The 20705-nt window shown below is 42.0% G+C and overlaps 1 protein-coding gene across 3 annotated transcripts in view; it reads right to left on the minus strand.

The window, feature by feature from the left end:
- The window catches only part of TIAM2 (TIAM Rac1 associated GEF 2), a 230507-nt gene that overhangs the window by 100221 nt on the left and 109581 nt on the right, over positions 1-20705 (minus strand). For all 3 annotated transcript variants that reach the window (XM_036871919.1, XM_036871916.1, XM_036871918.1), the window contains 2 exons: positions 9081-9190; positions 4551-5711 (listed from right to left, as the gene is read on the minus strand). In XM_036871919.1, coding sequence (XP_036727814.1) covers positions 4551-5705 — 1155 coding nt within the window. In that variant the 5' untranslated portion in view covers positions 5706-5711; positions 9081-9190. The remainder of the gene's footprint in view (positions 1-4550; positions 5712-9080; positions 9191-20705) is intronic.

Below are 20705 nucleotides of genomic sequence, written 5' to 3' on the forward strand. Positions count from 1 at the left end.
TACAGAGATGAAAACACAAAGGTTTCCTCTCACGTCTAGATTACAAGTCTAGACATTCAAGAAGAATAACTTGCATAGAGGCCATTCATTGGTCAATAGCAGTAAGGAAATTTTTCAGCAGAAAGTGAGCTAATTTATGACTTAAAAGACACTGACATTGCAAACTTACAGCTTAGATTAAGGCAACTCTGCAGAGAGACGCTACTCATCTACTCAGAGGCTAGCGGGTTTTCCTTCTCCATTAAAATAAAAAGGAGGGAAAACAGGATCAAGGACCATTGACTAAAGACCTTATTTTGAATATTCCCCTGTGTGGAGGGGTTTTCTTTTCAGAAACTTCATCCAGAAATCAAGTCGCAATTAGTTGCTATCTTTTGCAGGAAAATCATCAATAGAAAAGTGCTTCTAAATACCCAAGGGCTACAAGCAATGGAGCCCCAAACATAGCTATTACTAATGAAAATATTACCTTCCGCTCTGTTTGTACTATGCCCCATAGTCAGATTTATTTATACACTGATGCTTATGCAAGAACAGAGCAAATAAGCCAGCTGCAGTGAGTCACTTGGACAGGAAACTTTCAAAATAGTTTAAGATTTTTTTTTCCTTTTCAATTGTCACTTTGTTGCTCTTCAAAAGTTCTTAGGAGATGAAGGAATACTTCTCACTTAGCTAGTATTGACATTATTTCAGCTATAAATAGGACTCTCTGACTCACAGCCCCAAAACACTGGGATTGCCTCTGGTACCCAGCTAGAGCTATAATGGGGTGTTTCAAACCAAGCGGAGCCCTGCCAGAGAAAGGCACCAAGTGGCAAACTTAAGTGTAACCTGTTAGCACTCCTGACATTGTTTCTCATAAGAGGGAGACTTAAGTCACAGCGCTAACTTTTAAATGTTCAACTGGAGCAAAGCAAGACAAAATTTCCTCCTTGACAAATGGAGAGAGATCGCATTTTAGCATCCATAACTGATTCTTATACACAGACATGAACTTTCCTGGTCTCTAATAAATTTGTAAAGCATCCTATCTAGAATCCTAATAGCTAGTGACTCATTTTCAGGCTAATAGGAAGGAAGGAAGGAAGGAAGGAAGGAAGGGAGGGAGGGAGGGAGGGAGGGAGGGAGGGAGGGAGGGAGGACAGTTCCTAAATAGTCTCAGCTGGATTTTCTGATCACTGCGTTATGGGTGTAAAACTAAGGTGCTATGCTAGACATGTACATAAAGAAGTCTGATTTCCATTTCCACCCCTACTGGATAATTGTAAACAATGGATAACATAACGATGACAAGAGCATTATAGCAAAGAGTAGAGAGGAATTCAAGAGATGTCACTAAACTCCTTTGGAGCTAAAGAAAAACTCTTATCACTATTCCTCACTCTCTAGGAAAAAGTACCAAACTTACCACGTCATTCTTCATATGCTATTGTCCTTTTCACAGTAACGGCCACTGGTCCTCTGCAGGAATTCCCTGTGACTATGTAGCCCTCAAAGGGCAGTGACAGCCTAAAATTAAGATGGTCAGAAAGCCGGAGTCTCTGTGTCCTGAATCTCCTCTGTAAGAAACTCTGCAGTAGTAGTCACTGCTACCCCTCAAATATATCTGGTCCTCCCCTAGGGTACACGGCAGGACCATTCCCTACTCCCCACCCCCCTCCCTTGGAGTTAGGCAAGGCCATGTGACTTGCTTTGGCCAATAAATGCAAACAGAAGTGAAATGTGTCACCCGAGTGGGCGCTTCAAAAGCCAACACACGGTTCTTTCTCCCTCTGCCACAGAGGCTTGCGGTGTGCCAGATGGTAACTGCTCTGTGGACCTGGGGTCCCAGAGAGGAACAATGCAGACCAGAGAACAATGCAGCTTCAATGAGACATAGACTTTGCTTATGCTAAACCTCAGAGAATTGAGGGCTTTTTGTTACCTCCGCATAACCTAGCCCACCCTGACTGAAAGAATGGAAAGTTTACCCAGGACAGGAGCAAGGCCTCACAGGTCTCAGCAAAGCTGCATTAATATGAATAGTTTACCAGCATCAAACACATGCTCTTCTCCAGCACATGTGTGTTCCCGCCCCCCTCTAGCTTTGAATAGTGTGATATTCTTTCTCAGCTATGTAAGTTTTTCCACTGATTAATCTGCTTTCAGGCTCTAACTCCCCGAGTGGTTGAAAGCCCTATAAAAAAAGGACTGCTCTTTTTACATCACTTTTTTCTGAAAAGTCAAAACAAATATGTCTACCCATCATAGGAAGATTTTCCAAGGCTAAGCCCTGCTGGCATACAGAAGTCTGTGTGTGTAAGAGGATAAGCATTTGGTCCTTACTCTAGTATACTGTCACAAACTTTGCTGCTATGCACTGACTACATTTTTTAAGGATCCAAGCTTTGTCTTCACGTTCAATTGTAAAAGAAAAACAAAGGCCAGAGTTCCCTGGTGGCCCGGTGACTCGGGTTCAATCCCTGGTCAGGGAACTGAGATCCCGGAAGCTGCGTGGTGCAGCCAAACAAAACAAAAAAACAAAAAACAAAACAGCAAAGGCATAGCCAGTGTTAGTGGCATTCTTACCAAAAAAGTACATTTTGCTCACCTTTATAAATTATCAAAATCTGACACGAGCAAAACTCAAAAGCTGCCTTCATAGGCCACTTTTCAAAACTACAAGATAGTTTATTATCTTCATATTCAGTAACCCCCAAGTAATTACTAGTGGCTATCAACAGTACCTTGGCCATGTGGCTAGGTGGAAAAGGCACACCTTTGAGCTTTAGCAGAAGTGGCTTTGGCCCTGGCTTCTCCCCTAACGAGCCACGTGTCTTCAAACTCCTTGAACATTAGTTTCTTCAATTTAAAATGAGGGGGAGTCCTTTCTAGCTTTCAAATTCAGATTCTTTGATTGTAACCAGTCTGTTCTTAACTTCACAGGCTTACAGATCATCCAGTTAAATCTTTGGATGATACAGACTTGAAGGAGGTTCACTTCCCAGGGTGGCTGGGCAGCAAGGTCCTGCATGGGGCAGCATGTGGTCAATTCACAGTGGCAAAGGGTCTGCTTTGGACCTGAATGGAAACGGAATGAGACACAGCAGAGCCGGGCGTAAGCCAGGCCACAAGCACAGATGAGAAACATGCAAATAAGAGATGTGGAGGAACAGGCTTAAGGGCCGCAGCAGATGAGAGCTGAACACTAGTTGACAACACAACACTTGCATCAAACAGACGGGAAAGCTGTCTGTGTGGGACTGCAGCTCCCCAGAAAGTAGGAGTTCTCTCTCCAATTATGCTTGACTGCTGTCAGTTGTTTGGGAAATGGCAGCTGAGAAAAAAAGGTCAATGAAATCTCTACTACAGCACTTAGCAGTTTAGCATGAAGAAGTAACAAGTAAGGAGGGAGCAAATGACTACATTCAGGGGTATGAAGAGTTCTGTAATAGGACAACAATCATCTATTCTTCGTCTCTGTGTAGAGGAGGAGAAGAAAAGGGCACAAAGTACAATTTGGGGGCAGGGGGGCATGGACCTTATACATAAGGAGTAAATAACTAATGGTAAATTTTATAGATCTGAAACAATCTGCTCAGGGAAGTTATTTTCTATCCCTAAAGCTCTATGTAATTTTATAAGTATATATCTATCTAGGATGGTTTAAACGCAATTCTACTAGAGACAAACTGGTCATTCAAATTTCCTTTAACAATCTGACTTATATTGAGTTTAAAAAAAAAAAAAAAACACTTTCTCCCTTCTATAAATAATTAAAAGTAAAAACAAACAAAGAGCAAGCAACTGAAAACCTAGAAATCTCGTTACCTAAGAAGGCAAACTATTACTTTTCTTCCTGATGTCAAAGTCATTTTGTTTCCCCGTTCAAACTTGATATGCCATTACAAGGATTACTGTCATCATGATTCTTATTTTCTCAACATCATCATACTTTTGCTATTCCATGTACTTAGGTCAAGATGTTTTCAAAACTGTTAGCTGCCCCCGTGAGGAGGTGGTGAGATTATACATATAGATAGATCACCCACATTTTTTCTCCCGATGTACCAACTGAACAACAGGAATTTTAATTTCTCCAAAGTAATATCGAGCTCAGCAAGGCTACTCACCCAAAAATGACAACGATCTCTCTCTCTTCCTTTCTATTTAGGCTTTAAGAATGAGCTCTAGCAAAATACTCAGATAACCAATTCATTGGGGAAGTCTCTCCAACACTGTCCTTTCTAAGAACCGTTTGGCCAGGTCTTGGGATGCGGCCTGTGGGGTTCATACCAGAGTCCAGGAGACGAGACTGGACAGAATCCGGGAGACTGAAGTCGAGGGTTAAGAGTGAAAATGCACATCTGAAGCAAAAGGAAAACAAGAAAACACACACACACACACACACACCCCTGCAAACAAGATGTGCCATGTCTTAGGCTAAACTCTTCCCTCTCACGAGCTCATTTAAGCCTCAGGACACGCTCTGCAGTAGCTACTGCTAACTTCCCCATTTTGCACATAGAAAACCGAAGAGCACCTTTCCTGGCGCTCCAAGCCTGACTCACCTGGAGTCTTCTTTTCTTTCTGGAGAGGCTTCCCGTCCAGTCGCTGATGCGGCGCATCCTGGCTTTCAGGGTGTCCTTCTTGGACGGCTCCTCGCCCAGGGCCCTGGACTTGCGGCAGGGCAGGGTGAAGGATGCGAACTGCCCGGGCTCCCCGCGCTCCACGCGGGCCGGCACGTCCATGTCGGAGGCGAAGGAGACGCGGGCGCTGAGGCTGGCGCGCGGGCCCATGTAGTCGTCGGAGAGCCGCAGGGCCGCGGGGCCCAGGCTCCCCAGGGTGGCGTCCGGGTAGGGTTCCCGGAGGGACGAGAGGGAGGCGCTTTGGCTGAAAGGCTTTGGAGCGTCCCTGGGCGGGAAGCCGGCGTGGAGGCCGGGCTCGGGCTCGGGCTCCGGTGTGCCGGGCGCCGCGAAGGAGCCCTCGGCCTCGCTGACCTCGCCGGCCGGGCCCCAGGGCGAGTCGTACCAGGAGGACTCGGAGCTGAGCGAGCTGCCCTTGCTGGAGCGCGGGCGCGCGGCGGCGGCGGGGGAGGCGCGCGGGCTGGGCGGGGAGCCGGCCGAGTAGCGCAGCAGCTGCACGGGGCCGCCCGAGGCCCCCGGGGCCGCCGCGCTGTGCGGGCCGCCGCTGTGGAATTCCACCCGCAGGCAGCCGTCCAGCTTGCCCAGCGTCTTGATAAGCACCCTGGGGCTCTTGCGGTCCTCGCCGGGAGGGGTGGACGCGACGCTCTCGTCCCTGCCGTAGCAGTTGAGAAGGTGCCCATTGCAGTCCCTCGAGGCCGTGTGGTTATCCGCCGGTGGGTGCCCGACGTAGTGGAAGCCGTTCTCGGGGGAGAAAGCAGCATCGTTGCCCTGGAAATCCGATCCCGAGGCATTTGTCCTGTGCTTGGAGTAGGCACTGCCTTTGGAGACTTTGCATGAGGGGCCACCCGGTCGGGATGCGTAAGGCTGATTGCTCTTGAAGTGAGAAAGGCAGCTTCGGGCCAGCGACCTGGACTTGTACCCGGCTCCGCTGCTGCCGTGACCCCATCCGTGCAATGACTTGTCATCCTTTGCATGAAGGCCACGGATTTTCAGGGAGCAAGGCTTTTGCTTAGCACCAGTAATAGTATTGCTATGATTTTTAGATCCTTGAAGGGTGTACTGACTCTCGGAGTTCCCCATTTTAACCTAAATTAAGAACAGTAGCAGCAGTAAGAGTCACGACCTAAATTACCTTCCCCTATGACAGAACTTTCTAAAAATACGTTCTTCACATGACAAAGGAACCAAGCAACTTCTTTCTGAACCTGACACAACTCAGAGACGTAGGGACAAGAGTGACTTACGGAATTGGTTCTCCTCCTAAAATGCAGGTCATCAGCGAGATAAACAGTACTGCCCGCTCCTGTGCTAGTGATTTGAAGCACACAATCTGTTGTCTGATGTTAATTCAGAAACTGAACAGGCATAGGAATCAGCTTAAGGCAGAGACCTCCTATAGGCTTGGTATTGGGAGGTTTTGAACCAATGATTCTTGAAGAGAAAAATGAGGGGAAAATATCTTTACTCTGTCACTCCAATGTAATGATTTTTCAGTGAACACACAGATATATTTTCATTATATATAAGCTACTGGAAGAGCTTATACCATACCCCAGTATAAGTGATTACTGCTGAAAAATGATCACATTTGTAATAACATGACTCTGGGTACCATACTATGTTGGAGCTTTCGTGTACCACACAGAGTAGGATATCGAAAAGGATAAGGAGTAGAAGTTCTCAACAACTAAACTGAGATGGAAAAAAGGGGAGGAAAATACAAGCTCTCATTTGGGACAGAAAAACATTTTAATGAAACATCTCTAGAGCTTTTCTAAAGACTTTAAGGGTTCTCACTTTAGAACCTGATAATAGAAAAAAGTCTGAAGCTGACTTGTTAGAATGTGAGTATTAAAAGAAAAACACCCCACTCTCACCACTATGATTCAACGTAGTTTTGGAAATTTTAGCCACAGCAATCAGAGAAGAAAAAGAAACAAAAGGAATCCAAATCAGAAAGAAGTAAAACTGTAACTGTTTGCAGATGACATGATGCTGTACATAAAGAATCCTAAAGATGCTACCAGAAAACTACTAGAGCTAATCAATGAATCTGGTAAAGTTGCAGGATACAAAATTAATGCACAGAAATCTCTTGCATTCCTATACACTAATGGTGAAAAATCTGAAAGAGAAATTAAGGGAACACTCCCATTTACCATTGCAACAAAAAAGAATAAAATACCTAGGAATAAACCTACCTAAGAAGACAAAAGACCTGTATACAGAAAACTATAAGAGACTGATTAAAGAAATTAAAGATGATACAAACAGATGGAGAGATATACCATGTTCTTGGATTGGAAGAATCAACATTGTGAAAATGACCATACTACCCAAAGCAATCTACAGATTCAATGCAATCCCTATCAAGCAACCAATGGCATTTTTCACAGAACTAGAAGAAAAAATTTCACAATTTGTATGGAAACACAAAAGACCCTGAATAGCCAAAGCAATCTTGAGAACAAAAAATGGAGTTGGAGGAATCAGACTCCCTGACTTCAGACTATACTACAAAGCTACAGTAATCAAGACAGTCTGGTACTGGCACAGAAACAGAAATATATAGATCAATGGAACAGGATAGAAAGCCCAGAAATAAACCCATGCACCTATGGTCACTTTATCTTTGATAAAGGAGGCAAGAATAGACATTGGAGAAAAGACAGCCTCTTCAATAAGTGGTACTGGGAAAACTGGACAGCTACATGTAAAAGAATGAAATTAGAAAACTCCCTAGCACCATACACAAAAATAAATTCAAAATGGATTAAAGACCTAAATGTAAGGCCAGACACTATAAAACTCTTAGAGGAAAACATAGGCAGAACACTCTTTGACATAAATCACAGCAAGATCCTTTTTGACCCACTTCCTAGAGAAATGCAAATAAAAACAAAAATAAACAAATGGGACCTAATAAAACTTAAAACTTTTGCACAGCAAAAGAAACTATAAACAAGACGAAAAGACAACCCTTAGAATGGGAGAAACTATTTGCCAACGAAGCAACTGAGTAAGGATTAATCTCCAAAATATACAAGCAGCTCATGCAGCTCAATATCAAAAAAAACAAACAACCCAATCCAAAAATGGGCAGAGGACCTAAGCAGACATTTCTCCAAAGAAGATATACAGATTGCCAACAAACACATGAAAGGATGCTCAACATCACTAATCATTAGAGAAATGCAAATCAAAACTACAGTGAGGTATCACCTCACACCAGTCAGAATGACCATCATCAAAAAGTCTACAAACAATAAATGCTGGAGAGGGTGTGGAGAAAAGGGAACCCTCTTGCACTGTTGGTGGGAATGTAAATTAATACAACCACTATGGAGAACAGTATGGAGGTTCCTTAAAAAACTAAAAATAGAGCTACCATACGACCCAGCAATCCCACTACTGGGCATATACCCTGAGAAATCCATAATTCAAAAAGAGTCATGTACCACAATGTTCACTGCAGCTCTATTTACAATAGCCAGGACATGGAAGCAACCTAAGTGTTCATCAACAGATGAATGGATAAAGAAGATGTGGCACATATATACAATGGAATATTACTCAGCCATAAAAAGAAATGATATTGAGTTATTTGTAGTGAGGTGGATGGACCGAGAGTCTGTCATACAGAGTGAAGTAAGTCAGAAAGAGAAAAACAAATACTGTATGCTAACACATATATATGGACTCTAAAAAAAAAAAAAATGTTCTGAAGAACCTACGGGCAGGACAGGAATAAAGACGCAGACGTAGAGATTGGACTTGAGGACCGGAGAGGGGGAAGGGTAAGCTGGGACGAAGTGAGAGAGTTGCATGGACATATATACACTACCAAATGTAAAATAGATAGCTAGCGGGAAGCAGCCGCATAGCACAGGGAGATCATGTGACCACCTAGAGGGGTGGGATAGGGAGGGTGGGAGGGAGACGCAAGAGGGAGGGGATATGGGGATATATGTATATGTATAGCTGATTCACTTTGTTAATAAAGCAGAAACTAACATACCATTGTAAAGCAATTTTAAAAAAATTAAAAAAATAAAAGAAAAAAAACTGTTAGATTCTTTCAATTCCCTTTAAAACCCCAATTTGCTTAAGGAGTCTATTAGTTAAGCCAAATTCAAGGTGAAACTTGATCCAAACCTCCCCCCGCACCCCACCCTCAGTTTTTTATTCTAACCAGTATACCACTGTTTGAGGCAAGTTGGAGGTGATGCTTCCAGTCATGTTTCCACATATATGTAGTAGGTTTTTCATTTTAACTCTTTTGTTCCTAAGAATGTACAGCCACAAAATTCAAAAGGGCTGACGTTTCTTTGGTGGCAATTATCAAACACAGTTTAAAACGCAAATAATGGGAACAAATAATTAAACCTTTACTAATCCCCTAAATCACAGTCTTGCAACTAGACATGAACCGCAGCTCCCAGGAGCAGGACTTACTGCAGTCTGGTTTGTGCGTTGAGGGAGATTAATGGTCAGTCGACTTGACAGGGTCCTGGGAATGAGGCAGCATGGTTAGCAAGTGAGAGGAGTGAGTCCATGAAATGATCCTGAAAAACAGAAATAGGAGTAAACTCTGTCAAGCGTTTTACACCCATTAAACGAAGGTTTCATGTAAATTACCTGAAGAAACAACAGGTGCCCAGAATCCCTGTCAAAATAATAAATAGCCAGGACCAACCCCTCCCCCACCCCGCCCCCACCCCTCCCCACCCCTCCCCTCCCCCACCCCTCCCCTCCCCCATCCCTCCCCCACCTTGCAAAGGCCTTTCACTCCACACAGTCTGCATTCAAATGTACGCCTTTGTTTCAGGGGAGAGCAGGTGAAAGTGCTGCCCTGAGTCATGGCTCATCTGTCACCACCGCTAGGAAAACAACTCGTAGAAGCATCGTCCTGGTGTGGCGAGAACGGGTCCCTGTTCCCCATTTGACGAAGCAGCAAAAACACAACCCAAAATGTAGAGTCACAGGGAAACAGCCCTTGGCTAAAATAATGCGTGTCAGAGAGGCGGACCCGGTCGATGAGATGAAAAGGTTTTCCCCAGCACCTTTTTGGGTCTCACTGCGCAAGGCTACAGGCAGGAAGCCCACCTTTGAGGGAAAGAGGGGGGGCTTGGGGTGCTGCCATCTGGCTGTGCTCACTGCCGGACACAAAGCCTTTATTTCTGCCACAGACAGAGCGAGCAGAGCAGTGAAGGGCCACTAGTGACTTTTTTCCTCTTAAAAAAAATTTTATTTGTAATTGTGGTACAACACATGTAACATTTACCATCTGAACCAATTTCAAGTGTACAGGCAGTAATGTGAAACACGTTCACATCATTATGCAATCCATCTCCAGAATGCTTTTCATCTTGCAAAACTAAATCTCCGTACATTAAACAACTCCCCACCTCACCCTCTCCCCCATCTCCCCAGCCCCTTGTAACAACCATTCTGTTTTCTGTCTCTATGAATTTGATAGCTCTAGGTACATTATGTACGCGGAATCACACAGGATTTGTTGTTTGTGACTGGCTTATTTCATTTAGCATAACGTCTTCGAGGCTCATCTGTGTTGCAGCATGCATCAGAATTTCCTTCCTTTTTAAGGCTGAATAATATTCCATTGTATGTGTACACAATTTGTTTATCCATTCATCTGTAAATGGATACCTAGAGACCGCTTTCTACCTCTTGGCCGTTGTGAATAATGCTGCTATGAACATAGGTATACAAATATCTCTTCAATACTCTGCTTTTACTTCCTTTGGGTATATACCCAGAAATGGAATTGCTGGATCATATGGTAATCCTATTTTTCATTTTTCAAGGCGCCACCATACTGTTTTCCATAGCAGCGGCACCATTTTACATTCCCACCAACAGTTCACAGACTTCTAATTTCTTTACATCTTCACCAATACTTGTGATTTTCTATTTGTTTGTTTTATATAGTGGCCATCCTACAGTATGAGATGATATCTTACTGTGGTTTTGATTTGCATTTCCCTAATGATTAGTGATGTTGAGCATTTTTTCATGGTTTATTAGCCACTTGTATAGCTTCTTTGGAGGGTTCGATGGTGACTTTTAAAGTTCGTGAAGCATTGGCACGGGACCTAAGTATGTCCAATGAGGCCAAAGACACAAGCCTATCTGGGACAATCCACACACAGACATTTTAAATTGACAAAAAAATTTTTAAATGTCAAAGATTTCCCACTTAGGCATCAGCAGGAGATCTAACAGTCTTTATAAAGACTGAGGCCAGCATCTAACTAACTAGGTCTGAAATGGTACCTACTACATTACTGACCACACCTTCCCGTGAGCAGCTCTCCCAAACATCTAAAAGGCAGGAGAGCCACTGGTTGAGCTGCCACTAAAAAGTGGCCCCCGTGATACCTCTGACACGGGAGCTAGAACACAAGAACCCCACCTTTTGAAACTTCAAAACCTGAGTTGTCTGTCTTTTCTCAGCTACACTCTTTTAACATAGGAACTAAAAGTGGCCAGAGAAGCTCCCAGCTGCCAGGTCTGAGACCTCACACAATAAGCTGATGGGCGTGAGCCTTTGTGCTTGTGTACTTTCATCAAGACCAAGGTCTGGTGATGACCCACAGGTGAAAGTCTCCTGGGCGGCTCTTTGTCAGGCCCTTCTGATCCCAGGATCACGTGCCCAAAGACGAGCTCACACAGCACTGGCTCGAGGCCCCCAACCCAGCGGCATAAAGCTGCCACTGAGAGAGGGTCCCTCTGGGTCAGCCGCTCAAGGACACACAAAGACAGGGGTTCAAAGGCGCAGAATGGCTCAGGGTTGGAAGTTTATGCCCCAGCAGCAGATTGTAACCTCAACTTGTCTTACTCCTTTTGAAGTTAAATAGCTTAATTTTAAATTTCATGTCCTATTTTAAAACACATAGCCCTGAACCCTGTCCTTTCTGAGGCGCTGTCCATAAGGCCTGCAACTTCGGGGCTCACAGAAGCATTTAATAAACACCTGTTGAACTGAATGAAAGCAACTTCACCTGTTAGAAGGTTGCTCTGGGCACAAACCAAGAGCAGGAATCATCCCAACAGGATCTGGCTGGAAGACTGATGTTATTAATCCATGAGGCGATGTCTCAATAATTAACACAGTACTGCCTGGAGAAAAGCCGAGAGGCGGATACAACGTGCAATGTGACATGTGCACGGTGCTGACCAGCTGTTCAACATCCCTAGTCAATCAATCCCACAAAAGGAAAACAGCCTTAAACTGCAGCAAGAAGAATTTATCTAATATTTATGAGGAATTTATTGACAGAGAAGGGTAATCTCTGAGGGAAACTTTAGATCTGTCCCTGAGGAGTTTGGCAAATTGAACTGCTATTTATCTGTCATGCTTCAGCTGTGATTTTTTGTCTGAAAGCAAGAGAATAAACAGGTCAGGTTTTCTGCAACCCTGACTCTCTGAACTCTTTTACTAAGGGAATTTTATGGTAGTCAAGTTAAAAAAAAATTTTATTGATAGAAAGCAGGCTGATAATATCAAAATGACAGATTTCCTGTGAAATTTTTTAAAAAGAAAAGAAATAGCTAAAAGCCCCCAATAGAAAAAAGCATGCACATTGGGTACACTAACCTGCAGTAATTAATACATATCAGGTACACTAATGTACAACAAGGCCCACAGTTGACCCAGAGAAAATTTAAGTGACGTTACTCAAGAATAAATGAAAGGGTGCTAAGACTGTGTGTACTTCACAAATATTCTATGCTGTGTATACACTTTTTTTACAATTATTTTTTATTTATTGAATAATAATAATAAAATATTGGAATTTTAAAAAATTGATCACAATCTCCTGAACCTAAAAACAACCCTTGTCTTTTGTTTTTTACATTCCCTTCCAATCCCCAATCTTATGAATATGCTATGTAGCTTTTTAAGCTAAAATCACAAACAAGAATGGATGTTTTTTCCTTTTTTTTTTTTTAAATTGAAGTATAGTTGATTTACAATGTTGTGTTAGTTTCAGGTGTACAGCAAAGTGATTCATACACATATGATTCAGTTATATATATATGTATTTATATGTATATATATATCTCACATATACATATGATTCAGTTATATATATATGTATTTATATGTATATATATATCTCACATACATGATTCAGTTATATATATGTATTTATATGTATATATATATCTCACATATACATATGATTCAGTTACATATATATGTATTTATATGTATATATATATCTCACATATACATGATTCAGTTACATATATATGTATTTATATGTATATATATATCTCACATATACATATGATTCAGTTACATATATATGTATTTATATGTATATATATATCTCACATATACATGATTCAGTTATATATATATGTATTTATATGTATATATATCTCACATATACATATGATTCAGTTACATATATATGTATTTATATGTATATATATATCTCACATATACATATGATTCAGTTACATATATATGTATTTATATGTATATATATATCTCACATATACATATGATTCAGTTATATATATATGTATTTATATGTATATATATATCTCACATATACATATGATTCAGTTATATATATATGTATTTATATGTATATATATATCTCACATATACATATGATTCAGTTACATATATATGTATTTATATGTATATATATATCTCACATATACATATGATTCAGTTACATATATATGTATTTATATGTATATATATATCTCACATATACATATGATTCAGTTACATATATATGTATTTATATGTATATATATCTCACATATACATATGATTCAGTTACATATATATGTATTTATATGTATATATATATCTCACATATACATATGATTCAGTTACATATATATGTATTTATATGTATATATATATCTCACATGTACATTCTTTTTCAGATTCTTTTCCCTTATACTTTATTACAAAATATTGAGTATAGTTCCCTGTGCTGTACAGTAGATCCTTGTTATCTATTTTATATATAGTACTGTGCATATGTTAATCCCAAACTCTTAATTTAAACTTTTTAAAATTGCAATCAATTACCACCCCAGAAATGTCCAGCAATGTGGAGGAATTCCACAAATAACGTCATCAGAATCCCAGCAGCCACTGTGACCTACTGAATCTCACAGCAGGAATCTTTTAGGAGGAAATTCAAGATTTACCTTTTCTTCACTTGCCTTGAGCTTGGGCTTGAACTGATGTGTCAGATTGCCAAATTCTCTGCTTCCACGTAGTATAGAGTTCAGAGCAAAGGAAACTAAAATCCTCCAACTCTGCTTGGTCTCCCTCCGCCTGTGCCGGCTGCCCAGATGGAGCAACTACAGGGAAATCAGAGACGAACCGAGTAGGGCAGATGGGGCTGTGAGGAGGGCTGGGGGCTGACCGGTGATGGCAAGCAGAACGGAGGCGTGGGGACACGGAACAAAAGCCAGACTTACGGCTTGGCGAGGCAGTTAAGGGGAGCTCAACAAGATATCAACAAGGCTTCTCACGCAATTTTAGAAAGATTTTTATACTGAAAGAGGAGCCTCATCATTGGACAAGACAAACATTTCAGATAGTGATAAGAGCTGGAAAAAAAGATAAGAAAAGGACTAACCATTAATCATAACAATATCTACTTGGTCCCCTTTACTTAGGGGTGGGAGGCTGAGGGGAGCTTCACTCATTAAGGAGACAAATCTCAGAATCCTTGTCTGGTTTGTGTCACAGAACTTGGGTTTAAGACCTGCTTCCAGCTCTTAAATAGCATGTGAGTTTCAGGTCGAACTACTTATGCTTTCTGAATCTCTTTTTCCCCATTTGCAACTTGAGGATAAAAGTATCTGTCCTACCTACCTCATGGATAGAGAATCGAGTGTGGAAATATATGTGAAACCACCTAAAAAACTGTGAAACATAAATATACAGTACTATTATTAATTTCTAGTGATAAATTTAACTTGGTGTACTATGATATCAGATCTTATAACAGTCTGCTGTTTCATTTTATTAACTATTAATCAGTACATTAATTATTACATATGTTTATATATATAAATTTGGAACTTTCCAAGTTCCATTGTTAGCACTGATTTTGATTTTGATCAATTCCCCAATAATTACAGCATATAAAACTATCTAATTTGCCACACGTGTCAAATGTCAACAGAAACAATGACACAAATCATGTACTTGTATTATTACATGCTAGAAAGTGTAGAAATGTAACCTAAGTGTTCACTGAACAACTGGCGAATCTCAGCCACGGCGATCTTGGTCCCCAGGGGACATTTGGCAATATCTAGAAACATTTTTGGTTGTCATGCTGGGGCACTGGCACCGAGCAGGTAGAGTTCAGAGATACTGCTAATCATCTTACAACGCACAGGACAGTCCCCACAAAAAATAATTACTTGACTCCATACGTCATTAGTGTTGAGGCTGAGAAACCCTGCCTTAAAATGTTACTGCCTGTCTCATTACAAACACTAAAATACAAGAACAAATATGCCGAAAAATCTAAAACCAAAGCATTCAAACTCTGTCAAGGACCCAAACTTACTAACAAACTCTGTAAATGCAGCCAGAACCTGCTTCTCCCATCTTGCCTCAAGGAAGCGCACTCCAAATGCACGGATACCCGGACTCGAAGGAGCTCATTTCTAATCATAAGAAAACTTGAACCCAATTTGTATGAAGAGGCAGGAGAAAGGAGCATATGGTCTCCATAGGAATAGTGCTGAGGGAGAGAAACCCTTATAAATAAAGTGGGCAGAACGTGGGCTGCTGCTAAGGGCCTCGAAAGCTAAGCGTCCATTGTGGAGCCCCACTGGGTCTATTTCAATTCAGCAGGATTCCTTCCAAATGCATATTAACAGATGAAAAGACAAACCAATCTGCAGCAAGGGATGCCTAACAGGACCTCAGTCGACAAGCATGGCTGGTATTCAGCAGGGGAAAAGCAATAAATTCCACAGAGACAATAGCCCAGCTTTTTGCATAGTTCATCACCTTAGTAAGCCAATTTCTCGCAAGCAGGGTCTCAGCACTCACACCTGTTTTCATAAAAAAAAAACTTTAACATCTGCAGCATTGCTTACAGAAGTGTTTGTCCAAGGGTTCATGATGTACTGTTGGCTCATGAAATTCATTTAATGATTTAATACCAGTATTTTCAAAGGAATAGAATAGAATAGAATAGAATAGGAATGGAGCAGAGACTGTAATAAAATAGAAAATAGAGAATTGTATCCCAATAATGGTAAAAATTGTTCTATGACATTAAATTTTTTTGTGTGCTTGTATGTTTGCCTGTATACTGGGTGGTGAAGTAAAATTATATCTCCTTGAGTAATGGTCTGAAAAAAGAACTTGAAAACAATGATTTATAAAACCGCAAGTAGCAGTTTCATCAGAATGGCACATCCATTCTAATAAAACCCAAGGACAACCCAAGTCTAGAGAGTCTTGAAACATCCAAAAAATTATCACCCAAGGCAAACACTTCAGGTAGAGAGAAGAAAAGCAAGAGAGAAAAGGACTCTCCGCTATTGATGTGCAGTTCTGGGCACCACATGTGATGTCCTCACCCTCCTGCAGGCTACAGATTAAGAGAAACTTTCATTGGACATTCAGACCCTTCCTATGAAGTAAAAAAGAAGTCAGCCAAAGAACTGAGTCTTGAGGATGTGTGAGATTCTGCTAGATGAAGAAAGAAAAGGACATTCCAAGGAATAGAAAATGGCACATCCAAAGACACGGGCGCTCCAGGACCACTTGCTGAATCCGTTAGTGACTAAATCAACAAGTGAACTAAGCAGAGGAAGCCCCCAGCTTGTTCAGGAAAGGTGACAAGGGCAGCAGGGGCTGAGCCCAAGTGTCAGGGATAACGTTGAGAGAGATGAGGAGGAAGAGGTAAGAGGGGAAGGAGGGATGAGGGAGAGGAGGCTGGGGGAGACCTTGCCTGTCCCTGCCCATCACCTTCACGCCCTCCCCACTGTCCCCAGGAGCACCACACATGAGCCATCTCCTAGGTTCCTAGGGACACTCTGGGACACCATCTGGGAACGAGTCCACAGTAATCAGTAGCTTGAAGCCCAATGTGGGAGACAGTGTTGGCAAAAGAAGAAAATGTCCTTCGTGTTCGCAGAAACTTGGGAACTGATGTGAAATAGGAGTTCCACTCACCAACTCAACTTGAATTTCCGCAGACCCGCCTATACATCCACCCGTGTGCTGGGCACGGGAGAGAAACAAGAGTGATATATGATCTGATCCCTTCCCCAGAGGGGCTTATCAGCTTGTGTAGGAAGGGGGAGCAATGATTAACAGGAAACATTTGTAGAATCAATAAGCGAGTTTACAACAACTTTAACAGCACTGAGTTTATGAGAGACGTGGTGAGACCAACAGTCCCACAAATATTACTGGTATGTTTCTGGAATGTCAGTGAGTTGAGAGCCCAGCTACCTCTGAGCCATCACAGAAACTGAAAATATTTCAGGGGTTTTTAAAAAATCAACTTTTCAATAAAAATTACAGAACTAACATAGTCTAAGATAAAACCATCCGTGTAAAGATAAAACTTTTTTATTTTTCTTTCAAAAATTATCAAAATGCATCTCATACATTTTCATCCCTGCTCTTTCTAGCATAGTAGCATGGATTTTTTTTTTTTTTTTTTTTTTTTTTTAGTATCAAATGTTGGGACTTCCCTGGTGGCACAGTGGTTAAGAATCCACCTGCCAATGCAGGGGACACAGGTTCGAGCCCTGGTCCGGGAAGATCCTACATGCCGCAGAGCAACTAAACCCATGCGCCACAACTACTGAGCCTGCGCTCAAGAGCCACAACTACCGAGCCCACGTGCCACAACTACTGAAGCTCGTGTGCCTAGAGCCCATGCTCCGCAACAAGAGAACCCACCACAATGAGAAGACTGTGCACCGCAACGAAGAGTAGCCCCGGCTCGCTGCAACTAGAGAAAGCCCACGCGCAGCAACGAGACCCAACACAGCCAAAACTAAATAAATTAAATAAATAAAAATTTATTAAAAAAAAAAAATCGCTGACCTTAAAAAATATATATATCAAATGTTGAGTCCCACTCTGCATTTTCTCCCAAGTGTACTTCAAGTCTCATCCACAATTTGGCCAACAGCCTGGTCTCTACAGACCTTATACTGCTTTGGTGACGGCTGGAACCAAAGATGCACAAGATTCAAAATGGTTAGCATGACTTTTAAATAACCCTCTTTTGTAACTTGGGATTCAAAATGGTTTGCATGACTTTTAAATAACCTCTCTTTTTTAACTTTTAGGAACATGAGCCATTCCACAACAAGCGAGTTCAGACATGGGTAGGCACCTCCCAAGCACCACCAAGATGAAAACAGCAGACCATGCATCGGAATCCCAGGCTATAACCACATGGATTCTCACTGACTCGGAGACATGTCTGTAAGGCACGTGCTTCAGTAAATCAGAAGCAGGCATCGCACTCCTAAACCTCAGTCATGTTCTGTGAACAAAATATACCGTGGTCATTGTACCAGGTTATTCTTAGCAAAGTATTTCTTCATTATATACTGTTCCATTTAAGTTAAAAAATGAACAGGCTTAAACCACACATTTCTCCCTTCATTTAAACAGGGGCTTTCCTCACCCTCATAAATGTGTAACTATTTTTCTTCCATTCGGCTTGTAGCCTGATTGAAGCCTTCATTTCTATAAGTCTATGTCTTAAAGCCACAATATAAGTTGTTCTTGGGCCTGAAGGTAAAATTAAACCAATCACTGCTGAACTTTTCCATAAATCATACATTATTCAAAATAAACCTGATAAGATTTTAGCTAGTAACTTTACAGAAACTTTCAGGAAAAAAAAAAGAATAGCATTAGTACGTATAGTTTAAATTTCATAATTTACAGGAATTGAAAAGTTTTGATACCTCAAGTAGATGCGCATGCAGAGAGACAGGGAAGGATTTAATATATCCTGAGATGCTATGTGCCAGGGCTACCCAGGGCACAAGAACCCCAAGAGCTTAGCTAATCATCCCTGTTTTATAGGAAAGGGAATGTTAGCCTCCAGGGATTAAATAATTTGACCAAGATCCCGAAGGGGCAAAGGCAGAAATCCAACCTGGATTTCTTTAATTTTTAAAAAAATATATGTATTTACATCAATACAATTTTAAATGTTTCTGTACTTTTTAAACCTCAAAACATCCCATATCTTTTTTTAAAAAGTACAATCTAACTTTCAGTTTCCTCCTTTAGAAGAATGATTATGATCCATGCCCCTTTCATAAATACCTTTCCCTAGCGGTATCCGTTCTCCAAGCAGCAAAGGCTTCCACAGCTGGGGATGGGAACATGATAAAATGAAAAACTACAATTTTAAGTTAACTAAGGAGCTGGAAGTTTAAAATGTAGTTATTCTATTCTGCTGCTTTGCAACAACATTGCACAAACGAGAGTTTTGTTTTCTTGATAGTTTAAGCTACATGGTCATTATTCTAAGTATCAAGACCATAGAATAACCAAGGGGAATCTTCCTGAAGTTTCCATTTCATCTAATGCTAAGTAATTTAAACATTGTTGCCATAATAAAGAAACATAGATCATGAAGTAAAATATAAAATTTACGTTTTGAGATAAAACATAGGAAGTCAATGATATTTAGCATTTACATTAGGTTGCTTTAGCTACCTCATCGGGTATCCTAAGTAGGATATATTTCCATTGAATAATGTGATAAATGTTTCCTGAGCAACTAGTCTGTGCTAGAACTGTTCTGGGCCCTGGGATATAGCAATAAATACACCTCCCCCCCCCAAAAAAAAATCCCTTTCATGGAGCTTATATTATAGTGGGGAGACTGAACGATAAACCAAGAAGGTAAGTAAATTATATATTAGAAGGTGATTAAGTACTTTAGCAAAAAACTAAAGGGTGAAGGGGGAAATAGGCAATGTGGGGAGAGGGGAGCTATAGGTTTAGAAAGGGGAGCAGAGAAGTCCTCATGACTGGTGACATTTAAGCAAGGACTTGCTGGAGGGGAGAACATGCGGATTCTGGGGAAAGAAAGAGCCTCTGAAGCAGAGGACAGAAGGTGCAAATGCCCAGACTGATGGACACGCAGGAGGTCAGCTCGCAGGAGGTCAGCTCGCTAGAGCAGGAGCTGTCAGAGGGGACGAGGAGCCAGAGGGCGCAGCCGAAGGGACATCGTAAGGACTCTGGCTTTCACGCTGAGATGGCAAGTCATGATTAGAGGGCTGTGAATAGAGATGGCTCATCATGGGGCATGTTTCAAGAGGACCCCTGCAGCTGCCCTGGGGATCTGGACCGCTGGCAGCAAGGGGGAAGCCAGGGCCTGTTGGGCTGGGAGGGTAATTCACACGAGAGGTGATGTGGGTTGCACTCAGGTGGGAGGGTTGGGAGTCTGGAGACAGGTGAAGGGAGAGCCAACAGGAGTCTCAGGTGGTTGGGAGTGAGCGGTGACAGGTCAAGGACGACATCGCAATCTTCACACTAAGCCACCGGGAGAATGGGGAAGGCAGAGCAGAGCGGGCTTGGGAGGAAGACAAGGAGGTGGCGTCTGCTTTTGTCAGGTGGGAGATGCCCATTGGACATCAAAGTGGCAACGCTGAGTAGACACTGGCATTTAGGAGCCTACAGTTCCAGGGAGAGATGGGCCTGAGGTACAAATTTTCTATCACCCACGTGAAGATGGTACTTAAAACATACACTGGGGCTTCCCTGGTGGTGCAGTGGTTAAGAATCTGCCTGCCAATGCAAGCGACACGGGTTCGAGCCCTGGCCCGGGAAGATCCCACATGCCGCAGAGCAACTAAGCCCGTGAGCCACAACTACTGAGCCCACGTGCCACAACTACTGAAGCCCTTGTGCCCAGATCCCGTGCTCCACAACAAGGGAAGCCACCGCATTGAGAAGCCCGTGCACCGCAACAAAGAGTAGCCCTCGCTCTCTGCACCTAGAGAAAGCCGGCGCACAGCAACGAAGACCCAACACAGCCAAAAATAAATAAA

Source organism: Balaenoptera musculus, chromosome 12 (assembly GCF_009873245.2).
Source record: "Balaenoptera musculus isolate JJ_BM4_2016_0621 chromosome 12, mBalMus1.pri.v3, whole genome shotgun sequence".
In the NCBI taxonomy this organism is placed as follows: Eukaryota; Metazoa; Chordata; class Mammalia; order Artiodactyla; family Balaenopteridae; genus Balaenoptera; species Balaenoptera musculus.